General features: G+C 22.1%; 1 protein-coding gene across 3 annotated transcripts in view; it reads left to right on the forward strand.

Annotated features, from left to right (window-relative positions):
* The window catches only part of LOC129608760 (polypeptide N-acetylgalactosaminyltransferase 5), a 72186-nt gene that overhangs the window by 32601 nt on the left and 12338 nt on the right, over positions 1-27247 (forward strand). For 2 of the 3 annotated variants that reach the window (XM_055520458.1, XM_055520457.1), the window contains exon 1: positions 3610-3789. In XM_055520458.1, coding sequence (XP_055376433.1) covers positions 3610-3789 — 180 coding nt within the window. Of the gene's footprint in view, positions 1-2663; positions 2778-3609; positions 3790-27247 lie in introns of those variants that run through there. The other variant, XM_055520459.1, reaches the window with a different exon arrangement.

Raw genomic sequence — 27247 nt, forward strand, 5'->3', positions numbered from 1 at the left:
ACAAGTGTATGTTTCTTAGATAGATGGTGTCTAAATTTAAAAGCTTGCGTACTTTTTCGTTAAATTTCTTTACATATTATTAAATTTCTAAAAATTTCAAAAATGTGTAAGTACCTGCCTAGATATTATTTAATTGTTTAAAATTTATGGTTCTAGTGTATAAACAGTTTACAAAAGAAGTAATTTAATCTTAAAAAAAAAATTATTCTTTAAATATTTTATTTTCATACTTTTTACAATTATACTTTAATTGAATAATTTGAAGAATAAAAATCTTTGTTATTTAAATTACAAAAAATAAAAAACCAAGATCATGAAATATTTTTACTTCCAAAGCACATACATATTTCTTTTCCTGTTTCATTAAGCATATTTCCGAAAAATTTCGTCAAAAATGTTCTTATCACTTCGAATCTGGTTGTTTGTTTTTTATTTGATGGAATACTAAAATAATTTAAATAACTTCTGCGGGAATCTAAAATCACTTAATTCTCTCTTACACTTAAATTGTAGGTCTACAAAATAATGAAAATCCAAATGGTGTTTGAAAACGCAAATATCTTCAATAAACTCCGAGTTTAAATTAATCGTTTTATTATACGGGTGAAGTTTAAGTTTCATTCCTCCTTAAAATATACAATACACAATAAGATAATAAGATAACCTCCCTTATTGTATGCAATGCAATTCAATAGACCTTTTTTTCAATTATTTAATCCTAAAATTTTTAATAACTTGTTAAAGAGAAATGTACTTTTTAAGATTCATGTCATAAATAAATTAAATGTATATCTTTTTTGTATACACAGCTAAACACAAATTGACCATCTTAATGAATTTCTAATGACACTTATACAATATTTTTTTTTTTTTTGGAAAGAAATTCTAATTTATCTCTACTTAAAACACAATTTGTCTTCATGTAATTAGTGAGTACTTGTCTTCACATAATTAGGCAAAACTTTGAAAAGAAAAGTAATAATTAAGTGGACTTTTTAAATCTGGAAACAAAAAATTATAGTTAAATTATGTTTTTATTGTTGGCCTAACCACAATTACTCTTTTCAGTGTCAAAAAGTCAATAAAAAAAAGAATCAAAAAAAATTTTTTTAAATTTCTTAATTTCACCTTAAAGAGTATGTAATCATAAATATGCGGTACTTTACGAAAACAATATAAAAATTAGTTTAGAAATTTTGTTAACTAAATAAAACATTAAAAAAAATTTGTATTTGAATTTGCTTTAGTTAAAGAAAATTTAATATAATTATGACCAAATTAAAGGTCTTAATTCATTCGAGTTGATGATTGTGTGTGCATATCATCTTTATTTGATGGAAACTTTTCAAATTTGGAAGAGTATTTTATGCGTCCAATACATATGAATATTTTATACAGTTTTCATAAATTTTGTTAATAAATTAAAATTTTTTAGTGAAAATTAAATTTGTCCCACTTTTAGAATATATGACACTTTCATTAACACTTTTATTACTAATTTTTTGAACACATGTAACAAAAATTGATTAAGTTTTAATTCGATGTCTTTTGTTCGAATTTGTTCTTTCTAATTAATATAATTTGATATAAACTCCCTAAAATCATACACAATTAGATTTTGATATTTTTTAAGCTTTCTTATTTAGTTAAATTTCTATTCGCGATTGTTATTAAATTAATGTTAATTATTTAAATGAAATTTTTGGCTTTGTATTAGTAAAAATCAAAAAAACTAAATTAAGATTTAAAACACCGAAATTTTTTCATCAAAATGTCAATACCATCTAATTTAAAAGTGTTAAAAATTTAACAAACATGTATAAAATATTTTGATTACTTTTCTTGAACTTTAACAGCTGGAAATTCTCTATAAAAACTTAAATAAATTAAAACAAAAATGTTATATTGTTAATTATCAGTATGTTGTTTTAAATGATTTTTAATTTCAACCATATTTAACACTCCTTCCTTTCCACTGGAGGGTTTCCTTCATTATTTCTTTATAACCTATTAGAAAATACCATTTTTTGTTTTATAGGTAACTGAGTTAACTCAAATGTGTCTTTGAGTAATTTGTGTTTACAAAATGATATTAAATTTTAAAAATCTTCAATTTCCTAAAAATGAAGCATAAAATTAGTGAGTAATGTAACCCAAAATATTACTTATTTTATCTTAAAAATTGTCAATCTTTGCAATTGCATGAAAGTAAGTAATACGTTGAACATTAAAAACATTATTGAGTACCAAATTGGGATCGCCCATCAGATAGTATTTGAAATTCTTTGAAAGTATAGTCATTAAATATTTTTCTAATTCAATTACATACGATATTTATGTTACTTGTGTGGATATTATGATAATTGTGTAGTTAGCGGAGACAACTTCTTATTTTGGAAGGCGGCTTCTTATTAATATTTATTACATACTATATATTTTACGAAGAGCAATTTCGTATAGCACTTTATATGAACATAATTTTAAATTTTTTAATCTATAAAAATTTAATATAACCGCAAATGTTATAATTCTTCATAAGTTAGATCAATAAATCCCAAACTCTATAATTTTAAATTTCTTTTCTTATCACATGTAATATTTAAATTTATAATTTTTTTATACTCAATTATTAATTCAATTAATTTTATTTATTTTCTTTTCAGATTAAACTATATACATACTTTACCATAAATTATAAATAAATCAACTTAAGTAATATCATACATTCACCATATTATGGCATAATAGTGAAACACATTCCAGACCAATTTACAAAAGTAACAAAATCTCTAAATTCAATATCTATGTATAATATTAAGAAATGAAATTTAACCACTAACCTCGTATCTCATAAAAATCATAATAAATATTAATTCTAAATTAAAAATATACAAAATATAACAAATAATTAAAAACAAAAATAAATATTTAGTTTAAAATAAACAATAAAAGCAGCGAAATTAACAAAATATTTATGCTTATTTACTAAAATATCGTAAAAATCAGCTAAAATTCAATTTCTAAAACTAATTAATTACAAAATCAAAAATAAAATTTTTAGCTAATTAAATAAAATAACGAAAGTAACAACAAATCATAAAAATAAAAAAAAAATAATAAAATGGCATTATCAAGGGAACAAGTGTGACAAATCTATTCTCATAGTTAAGAACAAAAATTAACAAAAAGTGAAAGAGAGAGAGAGAATAGACTTTTTCATTTGTTATTTATTTTTTTCTTTTTCATTTCATTTAAACCTAAATTTATTTTATTTTAACAAATTTTTACTCTCTTACACCAATTCATTTCATTTTATGGGTTTTTAATGGTTTTCATTTATTTCCCCCTTCCCCAAAAAAAAAAATCAAAAACTAAATATCTTCCAAATCAGTTATGAAAATTAAATGTAAAATAAAGTTTTGTAATTTAATAATTAATCATTAATTAAATTATTTAATTAATTAAATTAAATTTTATAAAAGTGAAATAAAAAAAAATAATTTTTATTTTGTAAATTTTATTTTTATAATAATAATAATTAAAAAGAAATTTTTTTTTGTTTTTTTTTTTTTTTTATTTTATAAAAAAAAAAAATATTAAAATTAAAAAATGACAAATTTAAATTTGACTAGAATGTTTCGTGGTAAATTTCGTTCCAATACATGTCGGATAATTATTTTAACATCATTAGTATGGGTCATTATCGATATAATATTAATTGCACACTATTCTGAATGTATCGGAAAAGATGGTTGGCGATGTAAACGACCTGGTGAATATGACGTACAGGTAAGTTTAAATTTAAATATACATAAGTGTTTATTACATATATATACACTATTATATTCTTGTATGCTAATTAAATGTTAATTTTTTATTTACTTATTTAATGAAAACAAAAAAGAAAGAAAAACATTTAAAAATATTATTTTTGTTTTTACTTTTTTCGTATATAAAAATAGCTTAAAAAATATGGTATGAACAATTCCTTACTGAAAAAATTACAATTTTTTATTTTAAATTATAATTTTAAGAATATTTGCGAATTAATTTAAAAAATATGAATTTCTTGCAATATTTGTAAATTTGTTGTAATTTTATTGTAAAATTCTTGTGTACACATTTTACAAGAATTTAATTTTTTCTAAAATCAAATTAATTTTTATTTTTGAAAAATTTAATCAGAAATTATACCTGAATACTTGGCTACATCAGTTACGCTCATGTCACTACAAATTTCGAATTGATAAAGTGCTCTATTTGTAATATAGATGACGCTCTTAGTGTAACGACTTTTCAATATTAAAAAGTGTCAGGAAACAAAATAAAATTAATTACGAATATTACGAGTACATTTAAAAAAAAAATCAAAAATTTTACTGATAAATAAAAGAAATAATATTAATAATTAAAATACAATTAAATCATCAGTAAAATACAAAAATTAACAAATGACTTTTACAAAAAAATAGTGTCTAGATTAATGGGTTCACTTGATGACTTTAATCATGTGCCTTTTATTAGGCTAGCCTTAAAAAAATGTCTTGGTATTTTAAAAGTATGTTTTTCCAAGTGTCATTATTCGATTGTGTTATCACTGTCTTGTGATAGATTGCTAAAACATTTTTTGTTTTGCATTATTCTAATAAATTTAGAAATCTTATAAAATTTTCACATTTGAAATTTGATATGAATACAATGCTCTTTTTCTGTAATAATTTACAGAATAATTTTCATATGATATATAAAAAGTTAAAAGAAAAAAAAATTCGTAGTAAAAATAAGTAATAAAAAAATTACAATGGCTCGTATTTCCTTAAGTGTAGTTGTGTGAGACATAAATAGCTTATTATATTTTTACTGTCATTGTACTTAACAAGAATAAAATTTTTGTAGTTATTTTAATTACTTACTCTAGTAAAACTATAAAATTTTAAACTACTATTAATGAAAACTGGTTCCTTTAATTTAAGCATACTTTATACCTGTCTAGTTTTTACCAATTAATATTTATCTTTATAAATTAATATTTTATATTTGGAATTTTAATAATAAATATTTCAATTCATGTTAGTTTAATGAAAATATGCAATAGATATATTTATTATATAATATGTTATATTTGTTAACAGAATAATTTTTATCAAAATTAAAAACCGATAAACAACTATAATCGTATATGTATTCACGATTTATGGTTTTCTAATATTTTTGCTGAAGTGTTCCCATATTAATCCATAAAAAGATTTATTTTTTCTCTTGAGTACTAGTAAATACACTGTTATAAACCTACACGCTTAGGTCTTTAACCTTACCTTTACAGAGCTAATCTAAATTGTTTTGTTCTCATAAATTTACATTTTTAGCACAGACTTTAATTTTGCTATTACTTGAAATGTTTTAAATATTTTTTGAAAATTGTACATACAATGTTAAGGAGCGATTTCCAAAAATAAACATAATTGACACATCAAATTCGAAACATTTAATTTCATACCTCGTAAACGATTTTTGAAGACTAAGTACTTTGTATTTGTCAAAAATCATTTCATTTAATCAATGTCATCTTCGTTTCAATAATTTGCATTAAAACTATCTTAAATTATTTCAAAAATGTAATTGATTTTGATTCGCGCTAGTATAAAGTTTTCGTTCATAATTTTCTTGTAATTTCACTTTCACTTCAAAATAACATTTACTAACTAGATACTAAATTTATTAAAAATTTAAAAAGTTACAAAATTATTTGGCAGGACAGTGTCAAACTATAACCTACATATACATACGTACATACAAATTAATTATAAATAAGTTGTTTTCCCTTAAAAGATGATTAATGAATAATTAATTATTAAAAAAAAAAAAATGAAACCTTTGCGAAAATGAGACAAAAGTGGGAACTCAAAATTCAAGGAAAATTAAGAAAGAAATCAGTAATCAAGCAAGAAAACAGAATTCGTTAAAGATATTAATAAATTTACAAAAATTTTCTACATACATACACACTTGTAATAATTTTGTTACTTAGTGTATGCAAGCATTTTTTTTTTAAACTCATAGTTTTCTCAGAAAAAAATTAACAAAATGCTGTGTTGGCTTTTATGCATAGTTTTTTTTTATTGATTAATCAATATTGATTAATGCAAATACTAAATAAACTTTAAGCTTAATTAGTATTTGCATGCTTTTGCATTCTCAGCAGCTATCGTTCATAAGGAAAGCATAGTTAAATATAAGTCTTAATAGCGCAATACAATTTATATGGCAATCTTCAATACACATACTTAATATTAAAAGTAAAATAATACAGGATGATTATGTAAAGATTACGATATCATATTCAATAATGTGAAGATTCGAAAATGGGTAAATTATTTGTCCTGTTAGTTACACAACAAAAAAAAAAACCCCTAAACAATTTCAGATTTTGTGAAATCGTCCAAAATTGCCTGCATTTCGGAATATGCATGCTAATTCATGAAATATTGTACTTTTCACAGAGTCACATCGTATACTTATGATGTGCAACTAATGACAAGTATAATATTTTTTCACAAAATACGCAGTTTTTTTTTTTATTCATGAATTTCAATTTCATTATTTTCATAATTATTATAAAATAGTTATACATACGTATATATACATATTATTAAATGAATATACCATCACCACCCAAGCAGAATTTCTACTCACTACTCTATCATCATTTAAAATCGTATAAAACAGTTGTATTTAAAAATTTAAGTGCTCGAATTAGAACTGTACAACATACATACTTCTAAATCTATTTTGGATTTGGACATACATGTATATATACTTATGTATATGTAATCATACGTATATCTATTATAACAATTGAACTTTTAGGTTAATTTATTTATTGTTTTAAAATGATTTGGCGTAGGAACTTTAATGATCAGATAATTTTGATTTTGCTTTTTTTTTAATTAAAAACGAACACGATTAAATAATCAAGAAAGATTAATTATTTTTGTTTTATAATTTTTATTATTATAATTATTATTATTATAAGAAATTAATGTTTTTATATCCATATAAGTATGTGTGTACAAGCAGTTCTTAATTTTAAAACTATTGCAATAAAATTTTTTCATGGACTAAAATGTATACAATGTTTGTCAGCTTGCGTTTAAGCATTCATGTAGGTACGTTTATTTTACATTTATTTTTCTTGTGAATTGTTTAGAAACTATTTATAGAAACTTGATATGACTGTACATACAAAATTTATCTTATCAGAAAACAAATTTAAAGATAATAGAGTACCAATTACATTTTAGTTCAGGTACAATTTATTTATTAAAAGAAAATTAATATTTTATTGAAATTTTTTTGAAAAAATTCAATATAAAAAAAAATTTAAAATTGCAATGTAAGCCTTATCAAATTTGTGAAAGTACCAAACACACTAATAAAATATGTACTTTCTAATCGGAAAATGATATATGTACATATATTGATTAGTTTACGTATATGTTTTGTTTTAGTTTTTTGATAATCGTCTGCATTTTTAAACATTATAGCACTTATAAACATTATAGTTATATTTTAATATTGACCCACAAGTTGAATAAATATGTTTATGTACATATGTGTTTAGAAAGCTTAAATTTTTTTGACCTTTTGTCAATAATAATGGTATTTCACAACTTAGGCATTAGAAACAATTTTAATTTTATAAATAATTCATTTGATTTTATTCATTTGAAGATGTTAGTACAAAAATTCAAAATCAATTGTTTTAAAATCAGTTCATTAAATAATTATAGCTATGAATAATACAATCAAATATAATTAAAGCTAATTTCATTTAAATAATAAGAGACCAATATAATTTTATAGTTCTATCAATATAATTGTATAATTATATCAATATAATAGTGTAAATTTGAATAGTATAAAATATAATAAGCGCGATGTTATATAATTATAAATAATTGTTTTATTTAATCAAATGACTATAATTTCTTTTATTTTATTGTTTAAATTTTATGTTATATAAGAACAATCATTGAAATTTATTTGCTTCTTAATTTTCTGTTATATAATTTGAACATATGTACGTATATGAACATATACGTTTTTAAACATATTTATGCAGATATAATAGATATATGCAGTTTATAATATGCACATATAAAGATATATGCAGTGAATAGATATTATTCTCAATTCTTATTTAAAATATGTTAAAGCTCTGAGCCTAACAGTTATTACTATTATACGTTATGTGTAAAAATTTTTAAAATTGCGAGTAATTATAAATAAATTTGTCCATATTGAGTTAAAGGCAGTCATTTAAATTTATTAGATTCCCCTATCTCTTTCAGCTCCGTTTTCTTGTCACACTTATTCTCTTCGAAATTGCCATTATTAATTTAATAAGGATTGATTGCGATATCTATACATATAGTTAATAGCATTTTAAGTAAAAACAATTCATGTCTATTTTTATCTCTTTAATATTTTTAAAATTTACAATTTATAAAATTTTAATTATACTTACATATATGTATGTATGTATTTTACTAAGCAATTAATAAATAAAAATATATAAAATTATAATAATTTTCTGCAATTAATAAAAAAAAAGCATTGATCTTGCATAACCTTGAAAATATAGCAAAATTTTCAATAAGTAACCAAACAAAAAAAAATCTCAATTAACTCTTAACAACAAGTAATTAATTGATTAACGATCAAATTATACTTGCATTGTACCTAAAAATAAATAAATGTAGTCATGCAGTACAACTCGCTTAAAAGAAACCCAATTTTATATTCGTTCTTGTAACGCTGAGCTCCCTTTAATTGATATGTTCATTCTAAATGAAAATTTAGTTTGTTATAAAGTAATGTTTTTATTTTAAACTGAGCTTTTAATTTTTACTACAAATTTTAAAAGTATTTTGAAAAATTATTTACGTATTAATTATCGCCTTGCGTTAACTGTTCTATATTTTATTTTAAATTTAGAGTACTTATAGTGCGCATTTCATTTTTCATTTCTTATTATGGTTTCGCCTCTTTTTTATTTTTAAATCATTGAGATTTATGTAAGATTATACGTACTAGTGGGGGAGTTTTTATAAGCGGGTTATACTGTATTTTACTAATACTTTAAGAATATAACAGAAAGACATAATGTGATGCGTTACCTTGATTAAATAACTGGTTTTAGTCAAAATTGCTAGTATTTTAAGCAAAAGAAAAAAAAATTATTTTTCAATAATTTAAGAAGCGTTCAATCAAGTAATTTTTTAAGAAATTGCTATTGTCAATTCTGTACGTAGTACAAAAAAAAATATTCTTCATTTTTTTAAAGAAAGACCAACTTATACATATTAATTTATATATGTATGTGACTACGTATATTTTTTATGTAGTTGTACATCCGTCAAATTAATTTCCTTAAATTTTGATTGTGATGAATTACGTATTTAATAGGCGCAAAAGATACAAAAAACCTGAAAGTAACAAAAATGCTGAATATTCAAGGCGCAAAAGATAAGCATTATTTACAGTAAATTAGATAAAAACAAAATCATTTCTATAATTTTTTTCGGGAAAACTAATTTAGCTTTTTGTGTTCACTCATATCGTAATCATTTCTTATGATAAAGTTTATCGTATACTTTCATACGCACGTATATATATTTATGTATAATATCGCACATACGAAACATCTACTTGTGCACATATTATGTACATATAGATACACAAAAATATTTTTTTTACTGATGGACACGAGTTCACTTGTAAGAAAATTAAAATTCTACTTGAATTAAACAAAAAAATATAAATACCTATAAGAACATGCATATTATTTAATTTTTGATTGAATTTATTTGTATGTAAATGTGAGCATGGAAACTTCACTATAACAAAAGTAAATCCCTTACTCTTAGAACACTATATTTTATAAAAAAAAAAGGTACACGGCTACATTTGTTTTAAAAAAAATTCATAATTAAATTGAAAAATTCGCAAAATTTTATTCTTGTTCAAATTGTATTTCTAACTGAAATCATGGATCTCACACAACATGATAATGTACAACACGTTTATTAAAAACATATCTACCGTATTAGAGGAGAGTTTCGTTACAAATACAATTCGTTCCTTCACAATTTCAAGTTCTACGGCAGCTACCAGAGGGAGCCAAGCAATTTCAACGACTTTTATCAAACACATTGGTCTCAATAGTATATTCACTGATGCTAAATTTCAATACAATAATTTGCATCTATAAGATACAGCCAAAAAAATTTGAAAGTTGTATGGCAGCTTCCAGAACTAGTACTTCGATCAGATTTAATTTAAACAGAATTTTCAAATTTGGTGAACTTAGCTCGATTAGTTTTTGAGTTATCGTTATTACGGACGGACAAGCGGCCAGACATGATTAAATCGACTCAGAATTCTACTCTGATCAAAAACATATACTTGGGTCTATACCTCAGTCCATTATTTCTTAGCGTTAAATGGTTAAATATAAATCAACAAATATGATTAAATGTAGAAAAGATTAATCAGTTAAAATTTAGGAAATTCCAAATTTTTTATTTGTAAACAAAAACAATAAAAAGTAATGAAAAAACAAACGAATCACAGGAACGCTTTAATCTGTAAATGCTTACTCATAAATTTTTATAAAAAAAAAAAAGTTGTTTATTATATGGAAGCATAAAAATATTATTATTGTAAATTTTTCCATTTCTAATTTTAATTTTAATTACGAAAAAAATATGCTGAGCTGATTGAAGATTATCTCGAAACTTAGGTCAATTATCTAAACATTTAAGATTAGATTTAATTAAAAAAAATGACAAAATTTTTCACTTTTATCACCTTTTGAGAACCAAAAGATTAAGGTACATAAATTTTGCAAAATTTCAAACATAAATTAAAGTACATAAGTATATAGAAAATTCATATTTCCAATCAAACAAAAAACGGCAAGAACTTGTTTGTATTGTACTTGCTCTTAAGACAATGTACATATTAAGATATGTACATTTATAAAAAAAAAATCGCCTAAAAATTTTAAACTTTTGATATATTCTATTTATATATCCTATTTATATAGTATATGTATATATAACATAAACAGTACATATGTATGTATGTACATATATTTATATGCATGGATAAAAGATACTATATATTTGTGTTTTAAAAAATAACAGCCTTCAACTGCATAATAAATTTAGTCTTTTGAAAGTAATAAAATTTTGCAAAAAATGCATGACGCAAGAATAAACAAGAAAAAAAAATCAATAGGTACTTATTTTGGCAGCAATTACCTACTAAGTCATACTTTTTACCTACTAAGTCATACTTGATTTACATTTTCTTAAATATTTCTTCCCATCTTACGTCAATTTTTTTTTAAACATTGAAAATATTCAACTAGGATGCTATTTTTATATTAAGTCATATAAATTTTTATACGATGGTATCACATTCTTTTGTATATACTTATATATGTATATATATGTATATATTTGTATATATATGTATATATACTTATGTGTATGTGCAACTTACTCACAATTAACTTTAAAATCAAATTAATATCGTTCTACACGTACTCGGACTTATTTTAATTGGAATTTTTGATATAATTTTAATAAAACTTCTAAAATTCCTTAATTTCCACTATGATTTATTAAAATATATAAATTGATTTTTCTTTATTTATTCATACAAATGAATTCGCACAATCTCATTAATTTAATGTTTTCTCATAGTGATTTAAATACACTTAATTTAATAAATTTTGAATCTATAGGTTCAAAAGTAAAAGTACATAAAAAATTACTTTTGTTCTTCTTTTTCATTCGGTTACCCACATTTTAATATTGTATATGTATGTATGTATGTATGTAGATATATGAAATTAAAAAAATAAAATATTGCATTAATCTTTTTATTCTCATTATTCGGCAATTTTAAGTAGAAAGTAATTATTGTTTTTCCCGAAGAAAATATTACTACATTCGCGAATATTTTAACGGGTTAAAATTAAAAAAACAAAAATCACATTCCATTCACCATAAATTTTTAACTCTTTTAAATTTTAAATATTTCCTTATAGTTTTTTTATGAATAAAAAATTAATATAAAATGAATTCCATTTGGAAAGAATTTAGGAAATAAAAAGAAAACAAAAAATACAAAGAAATCAAAAAAGGAAAAAAAATCTTCATCAACAAAATTTCAAGTTTATAAAAAAAAAAAGTTGCGCACCTTAATTATGAATGAATTAAACTAAAAAAAAAATCTCAAAAAAAAAATCAGAACAAAAAGAAAGAAAACAAAAATTAAGTCTCACTTTCACTGAATATTCAAAGATGGCAAATCTTGTTTTACGGTTTAAAATTTATTTGGTTCAACAGAAAATTAAAAAAAAAAAAAATATTATTTACTTACCCAGTTCAGTTTATTTTTATTTTTTTTTTAAATTTCTTTTCAATTGGTTGATTCTCTTGATCTTCCGCCTGACCACATGCTACACTTTTCTCTCTTCTTTAATCAAAAAGATTTTATACAAAAAAAAAAAAATGATTTTAAGATTTTTATTAAATGATAAATGGAAGATGACCATAAAAGAATTAAAAAAAAAAATTATAAGAGAAATGATTTTCTTTTTTTTTTTCTGTGTTTTTGTAATTGTATACTTTTAATTTTTTGTATACATACAAAGATTAAATTTCAGAAGATAAGGGCGCACGTTTCTACGAGTATTGTGTTTCTTAATTTCTTAATGTATGAACATTAATTATGTTATGCATAAGACGGAAACTAATTGAAACCAAGAAATACATAAATCCAACAATAATGTCTTATACATACAATCAGACGCCTTACACATTGCGTCACTTCATATTCCTGCCACATAGAATTTGCAAATTTTTACTTAACAATTTTTTTTTTTTAACAGTAAACGGACTTGGCAAATTTTTATTCTTCATTAAATATTTTGTAATGCATAAGTACGCATAAGAAAGAAGCCGACAACGTAATTTATATATAAAACATCTTGATGAAAATTAACATAAATTATCAAATTTTGAAAAATTTTGCTTAAATTTAATAAATGTAGGCTGTGCATAATTAATAAATATACATATTCACATATATAAGTATGAAATTTTTGTTAAATTTTGTATACTAAGTGATTTATTGAAAATTTGACTGTTATTTGGAACTACTTTTAAGTACATACATATACGTACATACGAATGTCCCTAATATTTATCCGATTTGCTGCTAAACTGAGCATACTGAAAAACAGCAATATTTAATGTTCTATAGTAAATTGATATCCCTGAGCATTGAATATTCAAAAAATTTCTGTAATATAAGTATGCGCTTTTAAATACTTTTTTCGTCGACTTGCTAAAAAATAATTTAAAAAGTGGGAGACATAAACTGTAATAATGTGCATTATTTATGCATTATTTTAAAAATTTATTGAAAAAAAAAAAACAGCAAACAACTTAAATTATACTTATTTTAAATGCTTGATGGTATTTTTTCAGATTTGTTTCGCAGAAACAATGTTTCTCTTAACTCGTTTTTTCTCAGTATACCAAAATTTGCAAACCTTTTTAGCTTATACTTATTGAGCAAAAAAATAATAAATTCCAAAAAAAAAATTTTTTAATCTAACTACGAGTACAAATTCTATTTAGTAAAACATTCTTTAATGTAAAAAACAAACATTTAATTTTGTTGGACGACAAAAAACAAAGGTTGAAAATCACTGACTCAAATCAAATTTAAATTAGTTATAATTTGAGTACTTTTATTTTTCTTCTCCATTTTCATGTGAAATTTTTCAAAAATTAAAAAAGTTCACTAAAAATTATTTTTATACCTTAGCAAATTTTTTTAGGGGAAAGTTTATTTTCTTTATTCACTTTTATTTTGTTGAAGAATACGTAAAAAAATTGTATGATTTTTAAAGACATAATCTTTATTTATTTTAACAATAATGAAACAATAACTCATTTATACTAATTTTTTGTAAAAACTTAAAAACAAGTTAAACGGAATTATTATTCTTTGTTTTTAAAATTTTGTAAAGTTTATTAAATATCTAAATGAGAGCTTCATGATTTTTAATTCAAAAGAATTTTAAATGAAAAATTTAAATTATAAATTATGAATAGTTTCCACTTTTGTGGATCAAATTTGGATCATTTTAATAATTTTGAATGCGATTTTTATTTTATTTTGATTTAGTAAATGTATTTTTTTAATTACCAAAGTAATTACTTACTAGTATTTGTAATCATTGAAATTTTTGTACTTAAAAAATTCACACATACAAATGAAAAATTAAGACGAGTATTTTGATCAAAAGACGGTAACACTGTATAATTACGTTTGCATAGCATCGGCAACAGTTTTTTTATATCCCAGAAATTTTCTTAAATGAGATCTAGAAATATTACTGCTGCTCTCAAAAACTTCTAACATGAAATTTAAAAAAAATGTGCTTTATTTACGAGTATTAAATAAAAGAAGTGACTATTTCTTGGAAAACTCAAATTTGTTTTAAGATGATTTCCATAAAATCGAGAAAAAAACTTAAATCTTTACTTTTAACACGCCAATTTAAATTCTAAATTTGTATACTTAATTACTCTGGTTTCCGAAATTTTATTCTGACTTACGGCATTATATAAAGTATAAAAATTTCAAGCAAAGAACGTACATTTGCTCTTTTCCGTAAATTTTAGAAAATAACGTTTGTTTACTCGCAATCAAACCAGTTTCTTTGACTTTTAGTTTTCATTAAAATTCCATCATATTGGTAGTAACATGAACTATAGCGCACCATAATTTATGCATCAAGTACTTAATATCTTTGAAAATCACGTTATCTAAATAAATTTTTCATAATTCTTCTTAACAATTATAATTAAATTTCATTATAAAATTTATTTGGAAATTCTAGTTTAAGAATAAAGAAATTCCAACTTTTTCAAATATTAACAACAAAACGGTATAAATTAAGATTATGCAAAAAAGACAATTTTTTAAAGAAAAAAAAAAGAAAATGCATTTAACATCGATCGATTCAAAAAAATTCATAAAAAATTTTTAAGTGAAACACTGTAATTGTTTTTACTTTTTTTTTTTTATCAATTTTTATTATAAAATTTATGAAAACTACATTGTGTACGTTTATAGAATTATAAAGTTTTTTTATTTAAAACTTCTTACAAATTCACGTAGTTTAAATATTTATTGAATGGAAAAGGGTGAAAAAACCTTCGTGACATAATTTCTTTTACATAAGTATAAAGTAAAAAATTATCAGAACAAAAAAAAAAACAAATTTTTTTCTTATTGTATTCTTATTGCTTGCACTGGATACTTTAGAAGCTTGGAAAGTAGTAAAGTCATGTCCTAAATTTTGAAAGAAAAAAATAATGCAAAATTATATAAAATAAAAATTTATAGTTGGCCGAAGAAACTATGCGTATAAAGTTTTTAAAAAAAAATGAAAGATTAGATTATGTTAAAGAATTTACAACAAAAAAAAAAAACTCTTAAGCCAAATTTTCTCAGTATACTAATATTTGAATAAATTAAAAAATTGAATCAAACATAATTGTTTCAACAAAAGCAACTGTTTAATACAATTTAAAATCCTGTACCAAAATTACTATTATATCGGGACGAAATTTGAGTCCCGAATTAACTAATATGAGAACATTACGTGGGGTCATTAATTTCCGTATATTTTGTAATTTTAATTGATCATAATATTATTAATTTTTTTTGATTGAAGAAAATAAAAAAAATTTAAATAACATTTTGAAATAACAATTGAATACTATTTTTTTTTTTTTTCAAATTATTTATGTCAGGCAACACTGAAAACTGTAACACTAAATAATAAGTAAGTAATTGTATTTAAATTCAATAACTTCCAAAGTGTTTGTGACTTAAAAATTTAAATTTAACTCATTTGTACACGAAACAATTAAACTAACAATGAAGCTAACAACATGTCAATATGGTAAATGCTAAATGCAACAATATACCATTTTTGCAGTTTTATCCATTGAGGTACAGAGCTATGGTGAGAGACATGTCAAAATCAATCATTATTGCCAATTAATACTTTCAATACTTATTTTATAAATAAACACACACTAAATACAATGTACAAAAATATATGATGTGAGAATGTTAACATTTTAATATTGCAAATAAACTAGCAAATTTATTATACCCAATGGACTACTTGTATATGTTCGCATGGGTGCATAAAAATAATTTTTTCCTTATTTTTCTTATAGCTTTTCAAAAAAAAAAAAAAACTTTTCTTATACTTTTTTTTTTATATGAATAAAATTGCAAGAAAATTGATTAAATAAGAAAAAAAAAAATAATAATAATCCTCACTGAATAGATGATGCATCTACATACAGTACAATAAATCCTTTCAAAAGAAGTATATATATGTGGGTCAAAATTTAAAAGTTTGCACAAATGAATTTTTTTTTTTCCAAATTATTTTTTTAGAATTTTTTATTAAAATAATTTTTTTATAGTTGCCTAATATATAATGTACAATCTCCTCAAGTGGTCCGGAGGTTTTGTAAATATTTTAGAAATTATAACCAAAAAAGTAAGCTCAGGTTTGAATTTAGTTCAACTACGTTACCGATAAAAATATCTTAAATTTTTCGATCTCTTCAATGGAAATTATTATTTTCATATTTTACTCTCATTTGTAATTAAAGTTATAAATAAATTTATTCTGTAATATTGAAAAATCATTTTTATAAAAAAATAAATTATAAGTTATTTCAACTGTGTTACTAATTTTAAATTTAAAGTTTTTATTTTTAAAATAAAACTATTTAATAGTTTTTTTCTTGCAGGAATTTTTACATAACTGCTTTAGAAATTAATTTTTTATTCTAAAAATGTCCATAACAAAAAAATTAAGAGCTTAAATTTGAAGAAAAAAGTTTAAAACAATATTTTTTTTTGATTTTTTTTGTGACAAAACAGTAACGCAGTGGAAAATATAGTAACACTGTTGAAAAATTTGATTCAGTCTTCAGTATATTAACAAAAAAAATTAAAACAAAAACAGTAAATTTCATGCTGTTGTTTAATATGCTAAGATATTAACTTTTTTCCTCTCGATGAAGTTGTATATATTCGGTTAAGTTTTTCATTTGCATTTTTAACAATATACATATTTAAAATATAAATAGATAGTGGCATTTTGTATAATAATCAATAAAATATGTTATCGCCTATTTGTATGTAAAATTATTAAGAATTTATTCACCAACTTAGAGTAAACTGCCTTAAAAATCAACTTTCTTACCATGTCTTCAGTAGTGTTACTTAAATTTAGTAACACAGTTGAACAGTAACGCAGTAGAATATTTTAAAATAAAAAGTATATTAACATAAAACTACAACATATTTTTGCATTTTAAAGTATACAGTTGGTTAGTTTACTTGGTTTGCTTAATAATATGCCACTTTTTTGAATTTTTAAAAAAAATATTTAAACAAAAGCCACGTAACACAGTTGAAAAAAGCGTTTTACATTCACGGCAAAAAAAATTCAAACTATCTCCAGCGATGTGTTTGGAACAACATTCACCACTAGCCCGAACAGACTTATTGCGTATTCTTTAAAACAAATAATGATGCCAAAATATTTAAAAAAATGATTAATTTTAAAAAATTTTATGATGTAACATAGTTGAAGTAACGCAGTTGAACAATTCTAGTGACACACTTTTTTTCTGTTAAAATTACATTAAAATAAATTAAAACTTAAAAACTAATTTTTGATTTTTATTTAAAAATAATGAAATAATTTTGCAATGTAATTTAAAATATATCCTTCTGTGGGGGAAGTTCATGAAAATTTAAATTGAAAATTAAAAATGTGGTCTGTGACAAGTTTCATTTATATGAAAACAGAAAACGCGCTCCGACAATTTTCCAAAATTTTCCAAAAATACTTACTTTTGCAATCTAAAAATTTTTTTTATTTAAAATTAAAGATTTTATAATTTTTATTTTATTAATTAAAATTTGATTTATTTTCTAAAAAAGTATTTATTTAAGCTTACTTTTTTGTGACGCAAATGTGCTAACTTTTAAATTTTCACCCATGTATGTATATATGTGCGATAAGTAATCTATGGTAAGAAGAAATATTTATGTTAGAAAATAATAAGTTATTGTTATAAACATTGTGTGTAACTCTTAAAAGTATAGTTTTGCATTCTTAGAAAATTTATTGAACCTCGAATGCAAAAAAAAAACTAGAAATTAGCAGTGTTACCGAATTACTTGAAATATTTTTATTTAATATTAATTGTGTGTTTAAAATTAAATTTTATAGTTTTGGAAAATATCTGTTTTAATATAAATTTGATGTAAAATATTCAAACATCAAAAAAATATTTTTTTGACAGATAAATTTTATTTATTTTCACTTTTGATAACTTGCCGTTATATGTGCTGAACTCTCTGAATTTGGAGTAATTAGTAAAATAGTATATAGTTTAATTACGAAACAAAAATCCCTAAAATTCAATTACTAATTAAATTTAAAAAAAAAAAATACAAAGTTACAATAAAAGCAATAATTGTGAAATCAAACAATTTTTTTGTTTTTAGAAAATTTGCAATAAATAAACAATAAACTTTTATCATTTGCTCGTCATTTATATTTGTCACTAATAACAGACTTTAATTGAAATTATCATTCTTTATCTTGTTTTTTTTTTCTTTCAAATTAAATTTTTTTTTTCATCAACTGAAACAGATTTTTAAAACTTCCTATTACAATATAAACACATACACGTATGCATATGTACAATTTGTTTAATTTTTTTTTTCTTTTATTATCACAATTGTTTTTCAAATTGTACAGAAAAAATCGATCGATATTTATCTCTGTATTTATTTGACGTCCCAATTTATTACATAAAACGAATTTTTTTTTTTAATTAAGCAGAGAAAAAACTTTTTTTGTTATAAAACTTCATTTTTATTAAACTTTAAAATGGCAAGGTAAAGTTGTCAAATCCAGATTTTTCAAATACACACATGCATGTTTATTTACCTGCATTCGTAATTTAAAATTATAAGAGAAACTTATTAGTTTGTTAATAAATTAGATCTTCATAAAAATTTAATATTCAGATTATTTTTTTTAAATGTGTGCAAAAGTTTTTTTCTAATAATTCATAACTCAAAAAAAAAATGTTTAAATAAATATTGTGTATTTGACATGTCAGTATGGAAAAAAATATTTTAATACGTAATTAATAAATTTTGCTTATGCATAACCTCATTTATTGTTTTAAGAAATAAAAGATAATGTTGAAATTAACGGCAACACTTTTTGTTCAATAACATTATAAGTCAAAAAAAAAACCGGTTTATTGATAAATCATATATACAGGGTGAATCAGTAAAGAAAACAATATTATATATATATCATCGTTTTGTACATGTAAAGTGGATAAAATTTTTGTTTGTTTAACTAGATGACAATTTTATATACTTTCAGAATACCAAGGATTCTAATTTTAGGAAAGATCAAATTTTTCCCCTTTTTTTTTTACAAAACTTTTCCTAATTCCTTAAGCTTCATTAAACTTAAAATAATCTTTTATATAAATATAACAAGAAAACAAATAATTTTACTTTAAGATTTTAAAGTTATTTAAAAAAAAAGAATTAAATCAAAAATTCGTTTAATTTTTTGATCACCCTGTATAAATACTATAATATATTATAAAAATATTAAAATTTAAAAAGTTGTTGATTGTTTTTAAACAAAATTTGCAATTTAATAAAATTAAATTATATTCTAATCCCTTAAGTAAATAATTCTTTAAATTCTTTTTCTAGAGTTTGAGTGTATGGTAAATTATTTTTAATAAAAGTTAATCAAGTATACCTTCATATAATGCTTTAGGCAATAATAAAAAAATTTGTACAAATATAAATATGTATGTATGTATGCGTACTCAAATTACATTTTGAAAAATAACAAAAACCATTAAGTATTTTTAGAGATGATTATTTAATGTTGTGAGCCGATTACTTTTTATTCTGAATCGAGGAAGAAAAAAAGAGAAGTTCTCAGAATTTTTCATTTTAAAATATTAAATTTTATGTTTGTTAACAATATTTTATAACAAAATGTATTACTTAACTGATATTATTTTTGTAATTGATTATATATTTTAGAATTACTCAACACTTAAGGAATCAATTTATTTTAATGTTAATTACATATTAAGTTTAGTTATTATTTCAGTATTTTATTAGATTCGCTAGTTGGTAAATTAATAAGTTAGCTAGCTATATATGTTTTACAACAAACATTTATAGTTTCATTAAATTTTCTAGAATCCTTAATTAGTGTTTTAAAAAAATATTCTCTTCAAAAGGTAAATTTTTAAACAATAATAATCCTTGTTAGCTTTTAATTAGTATGCTCTGTTTTAAGTATATTTTTTATAATAAAATTCTATTATTTGATAATTATATTTACAATCTTCTACAATAAATTATCATAATTTTTTTAATGTAAATAAAAGGTACCACTAAATAAATAATATTCAATAAAAAAATAGAAAAAAAAAGAGAAATTAAATCAAAGGGTTTTCCTTACTAGATTCGTATTTTATAATTATATAAAATTTATTCACATGTAATTTATTTAAAATAAATTTTTAATTAATTAAAACGATAATTACGCGGGCTCTTAAATAATGTACCTATTTATATACATATATATATGTAAGAGCAAATAAAATAAGTACATTTATAAAAAAAAAAAGACATATTTAAAAGGGAATAATCGTTGATCAACTTGTTCTTAAGACACATACTCGTATTTAAGTATTTATTGAACAAACCAAGTGAGATCATTATACTATGTCAAATTATTTTCTCAGGAAAAGGTTAGTTTTTGAATAACGCCGCTTGTTATATTCAATTGAAAACGATAAATTCGAATAAAATTGTTAGTACAGTAATAAAACTGTACAAGAAAACCAAATATATTTGCATATTAACTCTATTAAATTAATAGTTAATGACTGCATCGCTTCAGATGCACATGATAACGCAATGCCAATTAAAAAAAAGCTTTTGAATTCAAAAATATTTCAAAACACTAATTTTTTTTTTAAATTGAATCCCGTGGAAATTTTCTTTCTCAAGAAGACCCCTTTACTTTTGGGACTTTTTGCAGGTCTTCTAAACGAATTAATATTTTGATTATTCATTTGAATCATTTTCATAACATTTAAAAAATATGTACATAAAAGCCCCAATTAAATATAGCAATGATAAAACAAAAAGAAAAAAACAAAAGGCAAAGAGCAAAAAAAAAAATTTCTTTCTCTTATTTTCTGAAAAGAGAGTGTTTACATATTCTTTTGTACAAACTTTATTGCCATTTATTATCTGTACAGTCCTAAAATTCCTTGATACAATATTGAAAATTAATCTTTTCAACCCTTTTTTTTTATTATCGTATTATTTATCTTCAATATTACAATTTGCTTTCCCATTTTATTTAATTCAATTATTTATTTGCAATTTGGATATTTTCCGCAGTACCTATTTTGATTGTAATTCTGTAAGTGTTTGTATTACGTTACAATTCAAATGTGTGTTGCCATATTCATAAGAGTATACAAAAATAATACATATGTACATTTATGCATAAATGTTTTTGCTTGTTATACAACATGCATACATATTACACTATTTATACTGTAGTATAAGTGTTATAATATTGTTATATATACTGTTAATTAAATATTTGTAATTGGATTGTATGTAGCTTATGTAAACTACAGATAGAATAAAACAGAAAAAAAAACAGAAAAAGTTATATTTGAATATTAAACACGGGTCACTTTAATTTTATATTGTTAAGCATTATTTAATATATAAATATCCTTTATATAAATAGGCATGCATTTTTGAGATAAAATGAATGAATGCACTGTTAAAATATTGAATTGATTTACTTGCAAAAAAAGAAATATTTACCTATTTAAATAAAGGAAAATTTACTTGTATATTTTTGTGTGAATAATAACTATGTAAGTACTTAACTTTGTTTAATTTTTCCCTCTTCCCGGTTTCGTTTTACTGAATATTGTTGCTAATAATAAAGTTGATCTAGCTTACCCAATGTATTTAATTTAAGTATTTCAAGATTATTTTAAAATTTTATTTGTTTTCTATAAATTTGATGTTTTAAAGTAAATTTTGACATACAAGTAAGAAATTTCTCAAAATATAGTTTAAAATATTCTTAATTTTTCCAAAATTTATCCAATTTATTATTGTCATGATTTAATTTTAAAGTTGATTAATTCAGTACGATGAAAAGTTTTACAGTATTCTAAAGTTTTCTTAAGATGTGTAAATCTTCACTGTTGTATGAAAAACAAAGTGACTGGCAACAATGCATTTTATACTAAAAAAAAATTTATTTTTAATTAAATTATTGAATTTTTTATTAAATTGAATTTGAATATATTTTGTTACATTTACTTTTTCATCATTATAAAATTAAAATAGAATTGTCAATTCATTAATCCCTTAAATATTTTTATATTAAAAATAAAAATCATTTTCATAATTTATGCTCGATTGATTAATGATTTGTATTATATTTTTTTTTTGTTTATTGTTATATGCTAACAAAATTGATTATATAAATTCTAAAAATTTCTAAATGAATAAATTCTATTTTTTATATTATATTAGCCACTTTAGTATGAAAAATGCGGGAATACTTAATATAATTTATTTATTATAGAACCTTTTGAACTGTAAAAAAAAAAAAATATTTTTTTTTTATTTAACAAACAGTAAAAAATTGAAATTAAAAAGAGAAAATCAAATATTTACGCATAGAAAACAATAGGCATGTGAAAATGAAAAAAAAATCATTAAATACAATTGAAGTGAAAACCAGCAGCAACACAACCTACCCTACACTCTTCTATACCATTTTTATTCAACAATTTTAATATTTTTTTTTTCAATCAATGTTACATAAATTCAAGTGATTTGGAAAATAGGTAAAACAAATTTCTATTTCATTGAGGAAACTAAAAGAGCAGCATAATATAGAATTTCAGAAAATGAAATTTTTCAAGAGGAATAAACGAAAAAAAAAAATAGAAAAATAAAAGTGAAAAGTAAAATTAAATCAACTTTGTCACAATTATTGTTTTTTTAGAAACAATTTTTATTATAGCCCTACAACTTAATTCCAGATTTAGAATATGAAAATAAATTTTTTTTTTATTTACAATTTTCTAAATTATTCACGTTCAATTTGTTCAGTGGATCATTTCAACCGTAAAATAGTTTTAACAAATTATTAGCTTAGGTGTCAGTGTAGTGTTATAATTTTTGAAATTTTCAATGTTTTATTATTGTATTATTTAAAAAAAAAAAAGGTATTCATAATTAATTATTATTTCAAAGTGTAAGTACATCAGCGGACATAATTTACGTATATATCTGAAGTATAGTGTATACTGAAGCAATGATTTCAGAAGTAACGTACTTGTATAGTCTCAAATGTAACATTTTATTATGTTAAAAAAATGTAAACATTAATATTATTTTTAAAAATATGTATACCTACTAAGAATTAAATGAAATTTACATAAATATGTTCCACCGACCATAATACAAGAAATATGGAAGATATTGTAATTGTAACAAAATTCTCATTTTGTATAGGCATTCCCCAGAAATTCATCTGGGGAATAGAGAAAAAACAATTTTTGCACTCCTTTATATAAATTTCTGCTATGAACTGATTTTTTTTTTATTGCTCAAGTTTTGTCACGCATGGGGGGATCTTCAGGGTTATTTTTTATTTTGGACCATATCTTCGGAACTTCTAAAAGCTAAGTATGTAGTTTGTTCTTATAATACTGGCAACTATATCAAAGGCATCTGAAAAATACTATTATATTTTTAATATACAAATTAGAAAAATTCTTAATTTTTTTTTGATTTAATCTACTTCATCCTTGTTTACGGTCGTCCCACACACAATTTCCATAAAATAATATTTCATATAGAGACGTCCCTGATTGATTTTAAAAAAAATTTATAAAAATTTAATTAAGTTAAAAAGGTTATTCCAAATTATTAATTCGACATCTTATTATCGTAATATTTTAATAAATTTAACTAGTTTCATTCTTCTTTTTATTTGTTTGTTTGTTTGTATATTGCTATATAATTAATTTATTTTTGTTTACTTACATATATTTGTCCAATTATTTATTCATCTGCCTTTTTATTTTCAATTTTGTTTTATTTTCCATTTTTTTTTTTTTTGAAATTGTGTAAAAATATGTATTTGTATATCCATTTTGTACAGCTGTTTAATTAACCATAAATAGGGGAAAATGTAAATTTGACCAGCTAGGTGACCATCAAAGTATACATTTAATTTTACTTAAATAAGTGTAGCTAATAAATTAAAAAAAATAAATAAATTAATATTAAAATGAAAAATCTATGACCTTTATGATCACCCTTTTATTATAAATGAATGGTGTAACGAAAATAACTTTAATGCAAATAGAATATTATAAAAACGATATTGAAATTTTTAGTCTTTTATTCTTTTAATATTGAAAAAAATATTTCCCGTTTTTGTTTACAAAAGAGTTCTTTTGGTAAATTAAATTAAATAAAAAATTGACTAACAATTCGAAGAACAAATTTTGCTATTTTAAATTAATATAAGAAAACAATATGTTTATCGAGGAAAAAATTTTCAAAATTACGGTCAAAAGAAAAGAATTTAAAAATTTCATTCTAATTCTCATACTTATGATGATATAAATTTTAATTCTTTATAGTTATAGTGTACTATATAAGGTAATAATTTGTAATTCCTTCGAGAATCTCATACACATTGTACGTCTGTATATGAACGTTAACAATTTAATTTACAATTTAATTATGGCAATGCCAACTAATTTCTTCATCCTAAAAATATTAAGTTATTTAAAAAATAAAAATTTTATAATTTATTTTTAATATTTTGCATCAGCGGACTTTCTTCGAAACCTGTTAAATATTAGTCTTTCAAAATATGTAATTACTTCATTTTAAAAATTGTTTAGATTTCAAAATAATAAAGCCTTTCCTGCTATACAGTCTCACAGGTTATTTTGAATGTTACAAAATATAGCGAATGAGTTTTTTAATCTGCTCAGATTACAAAAATGACTAATATTTTTTAATTATGGCAATTATATAAAAATTTATTAACTATAATATCATTGTATGCAAAGTTTTAAGTGATAAAAGGTAATTTTTATAATTATGCACAACGAAATATTTTTTCTGGGGGGCGCTAGTACATATTTAATACCATTTTCCGTAAGTTGGTTAGGAACTAATTAAAATTAATTTTCAAATCAATTTAATTAAGTCATTTAATAGATTTTATAAAATATCTCAAAATCTCTATGTAATTTTAAATTTAAAAAAAATATTGTTAATTTAAATGTATTTTGTTTTTAAAATAAAAAAATTCTTGTTATCTTTTGTTTAATAATACTACGAAATTAGAAATTTCAAGTTTTAAGGCTAAATTTTTTTTTAATAGAATAGATATTTTTTTTTTTGCTGTTCATTTTTTGATATTAAAAGTATTATTTCAAATATACAGGGTAGTCTGGTCCAAGTGTTAAAGCTTTTGGGGAGGTGATTCGTTGGAATTTTTTATAAAAAAAAAAAATCCCTTATGGGTGGTGAGAGGGAACTTAGACGCCTCATGGTATGTGGGTTTTCCCAAGCCCAAGTGTGCAGACTCCGAGCAAGTATCCGAAAAAACTTTACTCTAGCATCAACGATTTCGAAGTTGCATTCTCAACTCCTACTCCCTCAATTACACTCAACGGCCCCCTCTCTCACCCCATCACTCCTCCACCGAATATCTCCCGAGAAAAACTCCAACGAATCATCTCCCGAGAGCTTTGACACTTGAAGCGGACCACTCTGTATATACCTACATACTATACATATCTCTATTCAAGTACCATGTTATGTACATTACTAACACGAGTTTTCACTAATTCATTTAAAAATCTATTCAAATATAAGTAAGTATTTTATATAATATGTACATCAGTACAAGCGAATGTTGGAAAAAAATAATCCGATTAACATGTTAATGACAATAGAATACATGGATATTTCTGTATGTAGGATATGTAAGTACCATTAAATTTAAAATGAATTTACCAACAATGTAATGAAATTAAAAAAAAACATTTCATTTTTAATTCTTTTATTCAATATTTTTCTTTTATTTTTGTTTTTGTTACTCACCAAAACGTAATATTATTATTGAAACAAATTAAGTTTTTTAAGTCAAAATAATATTATAAATTTTTTTTGTGGCCCTGTTTTTATTTTCCTTTTTTTTTTTATTATTACATATGTGCTACATACGTTACATACACATACTTTTAGTGAAAGTGCATTATTTGAATTTATGTCAATAATATATTTGTCATATCCAATAAATGGCGGCAAAGTAGTGATAAGCCCATAAAAAATGCCTTTACAACTAAATATGTAAGTAATGTTAATTATGTAAATATTGTAAATTACTTTAATTTTCATTATAGTCCTGGCAATGTCTTTTAAATACGAAAACTTTGATAGATAGACTTTGAATTTCGACAACATATTTTTAATTGTAAACTTAAATGAACGTCATATGTGGTTGTCAAAAAATATTTAATATATTTAAATAAGCACTAGTGGAAGCGCTGCAAGGCAACCACTCTGAATTTTTACAAGCGTGCTTAGGCAAATGAATTTTCATTTGTGAGAAAGTGCCGAGTAGTAAACTATAAAAATCATTTGCGAGAATAAGAAGTTCTAATAAACTAAATATATTATAAAAACTAATAATATATTATCATAAAACAGAAACACTAAAAAACATCTAAATTGACATTAAAAAAATAAAAACAAGCAATAAATTTATAAAAAATGATTTTCTGTCAAATTATTTTCTTCATCTGTCACAAACTTTTTTACCCAAGCTTTCATTAAGTTCAAACCAATTTCAAATATATTTGACGTGGAAAATTTCAATTTAATAAAATTGCACCATAAA

The sequence above is a fragment of the Condylostylus longicornis genome, unplaced genomic scaffold (assembly GCF_029603195.1).
Source record: "Condylostylus longicornis isolate FDR11 unplaced genomic scaffold, ASM2960319v2 ptg000034l, whole genome shotgun sequence".
Lineage (NCBI taxonomy): Eukaryota > Metazoa > Arthropoda > Insecta > Diptera > Dolichopodidae > Condylostylus > Condylostylus longicornis.